The 14,050-nt window shown below is 41.3% G+C and overlaps 1 protein-coding gene across 1 annotated transcript in view; it reads right to left on the bottom strand.

The window, feature by feature from the left end:
• dlgap2a (discs, large (Drosophila) homolog-associated protein 2a) overlaps window positions 1-14,050 on the bottom strand; it is a 416,982-nt gene that overhangs the window by 354,269 nt on the left and 48,663 nt on the right. Inside the window, exon 3 of the mRNA XM_088626474.1 lies at window positions 6,234-6,290. Coding sequence (XP_088482600.1) covers window positions 6,234-6,290 — 57 coding nt within the window. The remainder of the gene's footprint in view (window positions 1-6,233; window positions 6,291-14,050) is intronic.

The raw sequence follows: 14,050 nt of genomic DNA, 5'->3' as shown, positions 1-14,050 counted from the left end.
ATGGTTCAAAGCAGCCAGAATGTACAGTAGTATGTTCCACATTTACTTATAAATATAAAATAAAGGCAAACCAGGACTATGTGCTATGGGAAACATGGCTGCTGTAAGTGTGGACTTTGTGCACATACTGTACTGTAACACTAAAGCACTGATAAAGACAACAGCAGACTTTGGTAATGTGTCGAGTTACACAGAGCTAAAGTTCAAATCAAGCTGCAAAAAATGAATAAAAGAGACAAATGTGGGATTTCACATGTGGTGAGAAGAACACCTGTGTGATCCCAAATCTCCACAGACACTGGTGAACATCTAATGGATTCAAAGCTCTCATGTGTCACATAAACAACCTCTACAGGAGGTGAGTGAACTTCGTAGTATCATGTACTTTTTTGGTGTGACATGTAGAAGGCAAAAGGTTAAAATATGTATTTTTTATGATAATATTTTCTTAATTTTAGTAATTACTTAGATCACCCAATGATCTAGCATAATCTTCTGAATACTTTTATTGTGCATTATCAGTACAACTGAAATGGTCGATCTATTAATTATATGAAAGTTAACACAAGCATCATTAATTAAAATAATTTACATATTATTTACATATACAGTAAAACAAATGCAGGATTCATAGTTGTAAACTATTTTAATGAGTACTTTAAAGTACAGCATGAAAATACTGAAAGACTCCAACACACCAGCTTGTGGAAAACAGACTTTGATGCCCTTGTCCTAAGTGACTGCTCACCATCTCCTCCAACTTACTAAGCTTCAAATGTATCACCTAACCACCACAGACAGACACAGAGAGGGTTTTAGACTCAGACCCAAATCATTTACTTTCCTTCAGCCTTCACACTCTCCTCTCTAGGGGAAAACCTCAATTTGCTAAGATCAGCCCTGCCTTGACCAAATCCATCCTTACTCACACCTGTGGGAGCTGGAGGCCAGGCCCAGTATGCAGACATCCCAGATGGGAGCCAACAAAAACTCATGGTGCCAAATGTGGCCCCAATCTCAAATGAGCAACACCCCTCCTACCTAACATGGTCTCCATGAGGCCCATTATTGAAGGCAGGCAGAGTCTTCTTCCAGATGACCTCAAAATCCCACAGTGACACCAGAAGAATGTCGGGGTGCCGACTGTACTGAGTACACCTAAATTGGGGATCAAATCAGTCGACCAGAGCTTCTGTCTGCATGTCTCCAACCACAGATATGACCACTTGTTGAAATGCTTGTCCATCTGACCCACTACAACATCAGTCACATGCAGTGGGGTACTTGTTCACATGGAGTAGCCTTCCCCTTTCACGGTCTGATAGAAATCCAATATAGAGTACAGCTCAATTAACGCCATCACGACTTCCAGTGGTGCCATGGTGGTGGCAGCATATGTTATAGTTCTGCCTCTCATCAGCAGGAACAGGGAAAACTGATGGGAACACAGATGGAGCATATTACTGGCAGAAAGAAAACATGCTTCAGAGCTACAAGTGAGACAACATTTTACCTTCCATGTGACAATGACCCAAAGCAAAAGGACAAAGTTACACTGGAGTGGCTGATGAATAATAATGGAAAATCCTGACTTTAATCCTATGAAGAATCTGTGGCAGAGAGCCTGAGTACTCCTGCCAAGAAGAATGGGCAAAAATTGCACAAAACCAGTGTGCAAATTTGGTAGAGATGTACCCAAAAAGACTTGTGGCTGTAATTGCTGTGAAAGGTATTGTGGAAATCGTGTCGTTAGGCCATGTGGGGAAGAAACAGGCTGGAGAGAGCTGTTCAAGCTCCCCACTCGGTTTATTGCCCTTTTCATTACAGAGGGGTGTGCTAGTCACAGAGCAGGAGAATAGCTGGGAAGGCGGGGAGAGAACCTGGCATCTTCTGGATGACTGTGAGGAGAAAGAGGGAGAGTAAGAGCCTTTCCCCTGCTTTTATAAAGGAGGAAGAGAAAAGAGTGAATGTAGTAAGGAGTAAAGGGCAGAAGTCATAAGACATGGGTACAACATGTGTAGGTGAGAGATGCTATTGAATTTTCACCAGATATTGCATTCCCATGTCTGAATACACGTCGTTAACATATATTAACACGTTAACAATATTTTTTGCAACTTATACTTTAGAAGTCTTCAGACTGAGCATTCAGTTTTTGAATAAACTATTGAGTGTAAATATATTATGTATGCATCTGTGAGAGGACAGTGAGTCCACACAAGAGAGAGACTCTTAACTGGTGTTACAAAATGCTGTAGGGAATGTGCTCCAGACAAGAATCGCTATGTGGTCTGGACTCACTGCCCTTTCATAGCTTCATTTTTTAATTTCACAAAATGGGATGCCATAGAAAGCATCTGAGTACTTCTTATATTATGTTAAATATAAAAATATTCAGGACCTGTTTAGAATGTTAAAACATATATTTAAAGTCAAATTATGTTATGTAAAAAATGTACAATGAACCAGTAAGAACTCGTTTACATTTTCTTCTCATTATTTTACATTTTTTGTCTCTGCACTACAAAAACAATATGGCTGCTTCAAAATCAACACAAAGGCAACCATATCCTTATTAGTTTTGAACCGAGAGGACTACAAGGAAACATGATTCAAGTATTCAATATCCTTAAAGGCACTGATAAATCAACTTTGTCAGAATCAGCAGTGAACACATAAACCAAAGGAGACAAGTAGAAAAACTATAGGGTAGTGCAATGGAAAATTAGAACTGGTGACACATTTATACATAAAGGGTTGTGAAAGTCTGGAATAAACTACCCAGCCTTGTTGTTAAAGCTGATACCCAGGTTTTCTCCAAGAAATGGTTGAATGAGATGAGTGGCAAGCTATCTCACAGTAATCGAGACTTCATCTTTCTGCAGGGATGTTACACTTTAGTGGTCTGCTGATGCTCTTGATATACAGTACATCAAAAAGAAAATACATCCTGAGCAGGAAAAGTAAACCATTTTTAAAATGAAATGTATACTGTATAGTCCTTTATATTATGTTTTATATTAAAGTTTTGATTGATGTGTCCTAAACTATACTCCAGGCTGCAGCATAAAAAAGACAAGGCAGCATGACTCTGAGTTCGGAGGAACGGACAATTTTATGAATTAGCACTCATAAAATGTGATGTTGTTATCTGTTTATTCTGAAGGATCTTAAACCTGTCCCCCCATAAACCTGCCTCCACTCTTTCAATCATATGTTCATTCTCCACCTGTGTCATTTAACAGGTCACATCGCAGGTCCTAAATTACTACATTATTAGGAATAATAAAGCCCTCGCCCTTGCTGAATGCCCCCAGGTAGCTAAAAGGCAGCTAAAGATAAAACTGTATAAAGTACTGGTACAACACAATCTGCTATAATTTATTTAGTTTGTGAGCCAGCTGTCAGGTGTATTTTAATTCTTTGGATGATCCATGGCCCAACTGGAAGAGCCTGGCCACGATGTCCAGGAGTGAAGAAGTCTTTAGGTTGGACGTGCACATAAGAAATGGTTAATACCTGCAGCCACCCTTCTCTATGGAACTCACACCTGAAAATCATTAAGGACTATTAGGGGCCACTTTAACGGGAATCTGAAGGCTGGTGTTGTTTCCTTTTATATCTGTGGCTGACACTGAGAGATTTTTTTTTTGTGGTCCCTAGTTTATTTTTGAGACTAAAAGGTATTGTTTTGTGACTATAGCGGTATACCCTGTGGAAGTTTATTGCTGTTTTTTTTTCACCTAAAGTATGTTATTTTTATTTCACATTCTGTTCTAACTACCTGGGCTTTTCTGTTTAATATTTGAAAAAACAATAAAAAAGAGGAGTATTGTTCTGAAAGAATTCCAGGGTTGTCCCTATTATTGTGTACTTGCCAAATCAGTCATGAAATTAAAAAAGGACATTTATGCAAAGGAAGAGTCAATAGAACAGCAGAAAGGAAAACTTCACAAATTTGTTCTAGACTTCAGGGAATCTCAAACCTAACTGCTTCAGCTGTACAGAAACAGGGTAAAACCAAAGATGTGCTCTGGGTACTGAATTATTAGGATTGTTCAACTAAATAATTGAAGAGGTACATGAAGCAATGCTCCAATGTAATACAATATGTGGGTAAAATTGTGACGGGCTCTATTATGGGCGTTGGATCATACAGTTTTAACCCTGTGTAATATTCTGAGCTTTAGTTGCCTTTCATCCCCCCTGTCTCCTTATCTTGTTGCTTTTAATTTAAGTTAATTAGGAAGGAGCCCAAGGTTAATTGAAATCCACATGCAGCTTGTTGAGCACAGGCTCCTGTTAATTAAGCCTCAATCTAAACCATGAGAGGGTGGAGTCGGGAAGGTTGTTTGTCTGTGTTTGGAGAGTGCTTGTATGCTTATGGCAAAGTTTTTTTTTAATAAGTTTTCTTTCCATTCTAGGGTAGTCAGTGATTTTTTTTTTTCACACTTACACAACATCATGCCCATTTTCACACAGGGGCATATGTTTAGGGAATCAAACACCCATACAGAAAAGCCCAGAAGATAGTCTGTGTTCAGGACAGGACACCTAATGAGGCTGTATTATCTTGCATTTTCCATGTTACCTTTGTCGTAAGGTGATGGTAGTAAAGATTTTTTGTCTGCAGTCATACCCTCTAACAGGGAAGGCACAAGTGGATTGCTCAGGCAAATAGAGCAGAACAGCGTCAGCATGAGATCTACTGACATCCTCCAAACAACAGCAATAGCAGCAGGCTCTTGTGGACCTAAAGAAAACTGATAAGTGCGTGCCAGAGAAATTATACAAAACAAAAGAGAGTTTAAAACTATTATACTCCTGGACTCTGGATTTTTACACTGCTTTCCCTGATTGATTGATTGGTTGCCTGATTACTGTTAAGCCTTTATGCTAGTTCAGACTCACTTTCACATTTCATTCCATAGGACAATACACACGATATTCATTCTGCGATCATGTCAAACACAACAAACTCTATTTATTGTCTGACAAATTCATTGTAGCTGAGAAACTTTGTACAAAGTTTATGCACAGGAGACCACTGAAAACAGGTATTCAAAATGGCTGTGTAAAAGGTGATAGAGAAGCTGATACTGTACATATACTCTAGTTTACTGACATTAAGACAGATCCTTCAAAAACGTTTTAAATCCAAACAAATTGGAGAATTTGAAAGTGAAATATACTTTAATGAATGCAATTATTTTAAAGATAACTTATGGATCTGAGAGTCATAAACCTTGATAACAAATCCAATAAAGATGATAATTTCTGGAATTACTTTCATTATTTTTACCACTACATTTTAATATTTTTTCATCACAACTTAAATTCAAATGATGTTATACAACAGCATTAGTTACATAAATGATATACATAAAATCAGAATTATTAAAAGTCATATTTGGTCCAGCATTTTTTAAGAAATAACATCTGGTTACATTTCCAGGACTTGAACACAAATAAAGAAATGCATGGCTTTCAGAAAAATACCTAATTTGACATGGTCAGAATTATAAATTCTCTTTAAGCAGACATTGGTGCAGCATGTATATAAAAGATAATAAGCAACATGTTTACCGTGTACAAGACAACACAATATATTTTAAGTTTTGTACTGGACATTGGTGAATGTTGCTTGCACATATATTTTTATGCTTTTTATTTGTGGTCCAAAACACCCACACACATGTAGTTTATACTGTATATATGTTTTATAGGTTAGATAAAAGAATTATCAATGAAAAATAAGTCAAACAATAATTTCCCAAAGATTTGGTGAATTTGATGAAGTTTTCAACATTTTTAAAAGCAAAAACAGTTTGGCAGTTTTGTCAATACAAAAGTAAATGTACTTACTCATATCCCATCTGAGATTTTGGAACGAGGGAAATTGAGGTTTTGGGGGTGTACTGTAGATCTCACTAAGCACTTAGAACCAGCATTTCAACTAATTTTCTAATACTTTAGTTGTTTCCAACTAATCAACTGCATAAAATTGAAACCAATTACACACTTTAATGAAAATGAACAAGCTATCAAAATGTAGAAGTTACCCAAGTACTCTAGGCTTTTAACAATTGAGATTTATTTATAAAACGTGAGCACAATGACTACATCTAAAGCAAAATTAAAAATAACAATATCTTTTCATACTTAGTTTTCAAAGGCACTTAGTCTGTTCCATTTTGTTTGAAACAACACATCAGACTGTCATTCACACTTACCAGCAAGCAAAGGAGTCAGTTCTTTTTGGATGGGAGCCAAAATTTGTTCTTGTGATCCTTTTGCATAAACAAAAAACAAACACACAAAAAACAAAGACAAAATTGAAAACACTTATTTTAATTATGCATTTCACAGAACAATTACCACTGCCAATAGACTTCTGAATTTAAGCTGAACTATAGTACTAATTGAATTTAAATTTAATTTTAACACCTTTCGTGTCAGGAACATCACCAAAGCAATAAAATGCAAACTTGCAATGTAAAAAAATGCAGTGCATAAAAGGAGAATAATAAAAGCAATTATATATATAGAGAGAGTAGAACAGTAAAAAAAAAAGTTGGATCATATGAATTACTGTATGGTCAGAGGAAAAAAAAAATCAGTGAAAGCAACTATAACAGGAAGTGGGTTAAAGACAGCTTGTGCAGCCTCCTTATAGCAAGGAGCTGGGAATCCCACATCTCATGTCCATAGCTGCAGAGGGCCCTGTTTCCCTGAGTATAGAGCTTTGTTTCAGGGATACTCAATAATCCAGAGTTACCAGACAGAAGCAACCTTTATGGGCTCTAAATGCTTAGGTCTTTTTCACAGCAAAAAAACGGATTATACAAGACCTTGTATGTTCAGAAAATACTTTTATTATTGTCGCTACTTGTTTTTAACTTCATTAATTAACACTCCTATGGGTGGGAAAAAATGAATTATGCTTAAAATGACAAGAGGAAGAAAAAAACATTTAAAATCACATTTATATTCTTTGTGTAGCACATCATCTGGATTGTTTTTTTAAATACTGCAATTACCTGTGTCCCTGTACTGTTACATTGCTAAATTCATCTCATGCCAAGAAAATACTTCACAAAAAATGAAGCTGCTGATGGTAATAAAACCAGTATTAATTTAACAAAAATGCTATAACTAGAAATGATGAATGCAGTTTATCCAAGTGTAACACAGAATACTGTCTGCCACGAGATACATTTCTTAGTACTAAGATAATTAAACAGAAGAAGGAATTATATGCCTTATACATTAAAACAGAATATTTCTGTGTAGTTAAGAGCCTTATTACAAATTACTGCAACTCACATGCCTAGACTGTGGAAAGTGAAAACTGTTTGTATATATTATTCTAAGATGCATATACTGTACTGTATAAGCCACACTAAATTCCACATTTTCCATACCACTGTTTGTGTGTACTGAAAATGTTCCCATTGTGTTCTGAAGAAGATCACTGAATGTTAGATTTTAAAAGCTTGAGAAACTCATGGCCATTCAGATGCTTGAGTAAGGAAGGATAAGCCACCAGCAAATCCGTGGCCGCTCTGTTAGGAGAGCCTGCCATTCATAATTTTGAAAAGAATCGATTGAAAATTGTAACGATGCTCTGTAGAGGTGAAAAGGATCCGATGCAGATACAGGAGTCGCAGGGAGGTAAGTAAACGTACCGAGCAAATCCAGGAGCTGAGTCGTAGTCCGAAGTCGAAGGTAAGTCGAGATCCGGTAAACAATCCAAAACGTGAGACAGAATTGAGTCGAAAAGAGAGCTACAGGGTCAAATCCAAAACAGGCAATGATAGCAAACAATCCAAAGGGCGAGACGAGATCCGAAGTCCGAAGGCAAAAGGTGCAGGCAGAATTCCAGGAAGGCAAAAGAGGGGTGAGAACGCTAGGCTGAGCAACAAGTAGTGAACTCAATACCGAGCAACGGGAATCAGGTACGAATGGTATAAATAACCCGGCGTGCCGCACGGTAGAGCAATTGCAGGTGTATTAACTCGTGCGGCGGCGCTTGTTAGTAGTAATCCGCTGCTGGTGCTGATTGACTCGCTTACGTGTTGATCTCCGCTGGCTGGTGGTCGTGACAGTACCCCCCCCTTCACGGGCGGCTCCCGACGCCCGAGACAGCCGATTAGGATAGTCCCTGTGAAAGTCACTGATTAGTGTAGGGTCCAAAATATCCTTCTCTGGAACCCAAGATCTCTCCTCGGCACCAAAACCTTCCCAGTCGACTAAATACTGCAGGGTACCGCGGTTCCATCTGGAGTCAATGATCTTGTGGACCGTATAAGCCGGGCGCCCCTGAATGCGACGAGGAGGTGGCGGGCGATGTTGGGGAGCCGCAAGGGGCGAGCGGTAAACAGGTTTCAGGAGGGAGACATGAAATGAGGGGTGGATTCTGAGGGTAGGGGGGAGAGCGAGACGGAAGGTAACCGGGGTGATCCGGGAACGAATCCGGAAGGGACCAATATATCTAGGCCCAAGCTTTTTGGAAGGCTGATGTATAGGTAGGTTCCGTGTAGATAAGCAAACAAACTGTCCTTTCCGAAAACGAGGGGCTGGTCTGCGGTGTCGGTTGGCGAATTTGGCGTGGCGCTGGGTTGACTTAAGAGCTGTCCTCGCCATTTTCCAGGTCCTTCGCAGTTTGGCAATATATTGCTGCACGGACGGCACTGCCGTGAGTGGAGGTGTGACAGGGATGAGAGTGGGCTGATAACCTAAAGAACAAAGGAAGGGAGAGAGACCTGTGGAGGAGGAGGTAAGAGAATTGTGGGCATATTCTGCCCAGGGAAGTAGTGATGACCAATCATCCTGTGAGCTGGAGGTGAAGGCTCTCAAAAAGGTCAGGAGGCTTTGATTGGTCCTTTCCACCTGACCATTGGCCTCGGGATGATAACCAGAAGTCAAAGATACATGAGTCCCTAGAGTTTGACAGAAAGCCTTCCAAAAGGCCGAGATAAATTGAGGTCCCCTGTCCGAGACAACGTCATCAGGCAAACCATGTATCCTAAAGACCTGTTGTACAAACAAAGATGCCATTTCCTGGGCTGTGGGCAATGCTGGGAGGGGGACAAAATGGGCTGCTTTGGAAAAACGATCGGAGACCACCATGATTACCGTATGACCCTGACTGTTAGGAAGGTCCGTAATGAAGTCAACAGCTATGTGGGACCAAGGGCGGTGTGGGATTGGAAGGGGGTGAAGGAGGCCAGCCTTCCTAGAGCGCGGAGTCTTGCTCCTGGCACAGACCGGGCAAGCCCGGACGTACTCTGCTGCATCAGATCGCATGGAAGGCCACCAAAAGTCCCTGGTGAGGAGGTCCAGAGTGCGTCTGCATCCCGGGTGGCCGGCAAACCGGGAATCATGTCCCCACTGCAAAACCGCAGAACGTAAGTTGTTCGGGACGAAAAGCTTATCCGGGGGGCAGCACAGAGGAACTGTAGTTCCGTTGAGGGCACGCCTGACCTGATCTTCAATGGAGCAATGAATCGCTGCCACAATTCTGTTAGGAGAGATGATTGGTTCAGGTGTGTCGTCCAGGTCTGGGGGGTCATGGAGCCGAGAGAGTGCATCAGCCCTCCCATTCTTCGAGCCAGGAGTGTAAGTGATAACAAAATTGAAACGAGAAAAGAAAAGTGACCAACGGGCCTGACGCGAGTTGAGGCGCTTGGCAGATTGAATATAGGACAGGTTCTTATGGTCCGTGATAATGACAAAGGGGTGCTGAGCCCCCTCCAGCCAGTGTCTCCATTCCTCGAGGGCCAGCTTGATAGCTAGTAGTTCCCGATTGCCCAGGAGATGTGGGGATCATGCTTTTTGAGCCAGGGAAGGCCCAGGATCACAGGGTAAGCAGGGGAGTCCAGAAGAAGGAGTGAAATGTCCTCCACGTGAGTGGCACCAACAGTAAGGGATAGGGGAATGGTCTGCCAGGAAATACGTCCAGGAGCGATCGGTGACCCATCCAACGTTTGAATGCAGATAGGGGGTGAAAGCGGAGCAAGAGGAATATCCCACTTCTTAGCAAAAGAGGCATCCATAAAATTCCCAGCTGCCCCTGAATCCACCAAAACCGAAAGGGGAAGGTGCGTGTCCATCCAGGAAATCTCAGCTGGGAATAAAGGCCCTGAAGAGGATTGTGAAAAAACAGCACTACTGACACTAACAGTAGGCAGTGGGGGAGCTCGAGGTGGATGTGGGGGTCTCAAAGGACAAGTAGCGAGCAGGTGACCCGACGCAGAGCAGTACAGACACAGCCCCTCCTGACGGCGCCTTTCCTTTTCCTCCAAGGACAGGGGTGCATGTGGCAGGGTGGGCGCCACGAGGGGAGGACCCATGGGGCGCACAGGTCTGCTTCCTGGGTGTCTCTCCGCTCTCCGCAGCCGAATGCGAGTGTCCAATTCAACTACCGCAGCGATAGCCGCCTCTAGAGACCAGGTTGGTAAGGACATGAGCACCAGGTGGTCCTTTAGATCCTCCGAGAGACCCTTAGCGAAGAGGCAAACCAAAGCTTCCGGGTTCCAGGCAGACTCCGTGGCGAGGGCTTGGAATTCAGCCACATAATCTTGCAGTGGTCTGTCGCCCTGGCGAAGAGAGGAAAGCCGAAGGCAAGTCAAATCCGGGTTGCTTTGAGAAAAACGCGCCTGGAGACGGTCAGCAAAAAGCTGAAAGTCAGAGAACAGCTGCTCTCCTCTAGCAAGCAATACTGCAGCCCAATCCAATGCTTTGCCTGTGAGCAAGGAAAGTGCGAATCCGATCCTCTGTCGAGAAGTAGAAAAACGCTCAGGCTGCAGCTGAAAAGCCAGGGAGCACTGGGCAATAAAGCCCCTGCAGCCTGCAGGATTGCCGTCATACTTCTCCGGGAGTACAAATGGTAAAGTTGAGGGAGTGGTGGGCGGGGCCGCGGTGGTTGGAGCAGGTGTTTGTAAAAAAGGCGTTGTAGGAATCGGTGCGGGAGCCGGCGAAACAGGGGAAGAAAAAAGCCAGGCGACTTGGTTAGTGAGCAGTTGGAGAGAAGATTGAAGCTGGGCGATGGTCTGGGATTGCTGCGGGAGAAGGGAACGAAGGGTCTGTGCGTCTGCGGGATCCATAATCGGGCTCGGTATTCTGTAACGATGCTCTGTAGAGGTGGAAAGGATCCGATGCAGATACAGGAGTCGCAGGGAGGTAAGTAAACGTACCGAGCAAATCCAGGAGCTGAGTCGTAGTCCGAAGGCGAAGGTAAGTCGAGATCCGGTAAAGGCACTGGTGGCGAACAATCCAAAACGTGAGACAGAATCGTAGTCGAAAAGAGAGCTACAGGGTCAAATCCAAAACAGGCAATGATAGCAAACAATCCAAAGGGCGAGACGAGATCCGAAGTCCGAAGGCAAAAGGTGCAGGAAGGCAAAAGAGGGGTGAGAACGCTAGGCTGAGCAACAAGTAGTGAACTCAATACCGAGCAACGGGAATCAGGTACGAATGGTATAAATAACCCGGCGTGCCGCACGGTAGAGCAATTGCAGGTGTATTAACTCGTGCGGCGGCGCTTGTTAGTAGTAATCCGCTGCTGGTGCTGATTGACTCGCTTACATGTTGATCTCCGCTGGCTGGTGGTCGTGACAAAAATGACCTCAGGACAATTTTAAAATTAGACAAAAAAAAAAGGATTTCCTGAGTCATGCTCCATGTAATCTTAGTCAGCTTCGTATTCTATACAGCTTCTTCTTCCGGTCCTTTGTCTTTCCATAGTGTCCCAGTATAACAGAGTGCTCATGTACAGTACAGTAATTATACCCTCCACGCCATAATACTCCGTTAAGAGGTACCTGGCCCATTTGCTCTGCTTTTCAAATGGATCATGATAACCTCCTCTTTGTAAAGTGGCCTTTATAAAATTAGTACAGTAAAATGACCAAATTTCAGTTTCCAGAACAAACTGTGCTGTTCACACATGCTGTATGTGCTAATGTACTGTACTAGTAACCAAATTTTCCCAAAGTCCCAGTGTGAACATAAGCATTAAAGATATAACAAGCAAAATCCCTTATTCGCAAAGGACACAAGAGCTAAATCATCCTATCTTATAAATATCCTCAGCTAAAGCCACACATATTAATCTAGGCACTATTGTGATTTGAACCAAATTAGAAGATAAGACAGAGAGAAATGACTGTCAGAGGACTCTAGAGACTAGATTTTAGTCAAACCTTTGAATCTTGAATATTAATTCTTTTCATGAGTCAGTGCAGTTTCTAGTTTTCTTCAAATGATATGCCTTTGACAGAAGATTCTGAAATACTTAATTTAGAACGACAAATGTCACAAATCAACGACATGTTGACATAGGAGGCCATAAAAAGATTCAATGAAATAGAGAATAAACTAAAATTGAGGTAACCCTTCCAATATACCAATGTTGAAAGTAATCAATGGTGCAGATGAGGGTAAATATAGATGAAAGGAGTATCCACAGTTCTAATCAGTAAAAATAATTTATTAGCCATTCTCATATAATGGAAAGCCAAGTCATTTCCACTTTCTTTCCACATAGAAGCCCGATTTAAAAACAAAATACATCTGTTTCATTATACAAAGCATCTCATGCACATCTAATTGCTGGCAGAATCTCTTGTGCTAAACTAAACTTTAACCCACCTTAAGTACACTTAAGTACACTCAGCAATTAACCTCATTATTATGTACCATCCCATAATGTGTATGAACAATGATTGATTTCACTTCTGTTCTTCAGTAAAAACATATTGTGTTTTTATTATGTTTTCACAATGAAACATCAGTCCAGCAATCTTGTTAAATGGGGGAAAATGCAATTCTTTGAATCATTAGTAAATATAGGTTCAGTCTTCCATCAGTCGATCCATTTTCTAATCGGCTATTCCAATTCAGGGCTGTAGGGGAGCTGCAGCGTGCCCCAGCAAGCAACAGGCACAAGGTAGGGTACATCCTAGACAGGATGCAAGTCCATCACAGACAGGCGCTAACACAGACACACTCATACTAGGGACAGTTTTACCTATATTAACCTATGTATGTCTTTGGACTGTGGGAGAAAACTGGGTCACCCAGGGGAAACGTACACAAACACGGGGAATACTGTATAGTACATACTATACAAACTCCATGCAAGTGCCACCCCAGGTCCAGAAAAAAAATCATGGTTCCCAGTGCTGGAAGGTAACAGTACTATCCAGTAAACCATTTTTCCACCCCAGATTCAGTCTTAAATGTCCAATTAAAATGCCTCTGAAATCACACTAATAATTTCTTGTTTCCAATCTTGGCCAATTTAGTAGAGTTTTTGCCATCTATATTACCACATACATAATTAATGAAATAGATAACTCATCAGTCTGCCTTAACCTGAACACATTTTACACTTTACACATTTCATGCTTCCATCTGTTTCATTAATTTACATAGGATTAATAAATGAAAATATTTAGATCTTGCAAATGAGGCAGTACTGTAGAACCAAGGCTGGAGCTGTAAATAGGTATCTGAAAGGTTGGTGGGTTCAATCCTAGGTGGGATAGTCCTATTGTATCTTTGAACAAGATTATTCTGATTGTTCAACTTAAAAACACCACTGTACAAAGGGATACTTTCCAGGTCATCAATGTAAATACCCTGGCGTCTTTAAAAAATCTGGCTGGATGAGACCCTCAGATCAATTAGCTTCCAATTACTAAATGGGATAGACAGGGACAAATAATCTCCTTTTATCATACAACCTGTCTTATGTTGTTAATTATTTTATACAGTATATCCAATATTTAAATGTAGCTTTGGAGAGTCAACATATGAAGAAACGATAAATAATACTTGAAAGTCTTCTGTAGCTGCTCGTATAGAACTAAGAATTAGAACTTCATTTACACACATCATGTTTCCACATTATGTTAAATTAGTTTAGTAAGGTACCAGTTGTGGCCTCCCAAGTGTCTTGGCCAGTAAATGTGTTCAGGAATGCACCCATTTCTCTGATTGTGGATTCAAGCCTTGGTCGTGTCACTAGATGATTGTGACTGGG

The sequence above is a fragment of the Lepisosteus platostomus genome, chromosome 3, assembly GCF_059453375.1.
Source record: "Lepisosteus platostomus isolate fLepPlt1 chromosome 3, fLepPlt1.hap1, whole genome shotgun sequence".
In the NCBI taxonomy this organism is placed as follows: Eukaryota; Metazoa; Chordata; class Actinopteri; order Semionotiformes; family Lepisosteidae; genus Lepisosteus; species Lepisosteus platostomus.
Note: the sequence above shows the minus strand (reverse complement) of the source record. Positions and strands in the feature narration are given on the sequence as shown.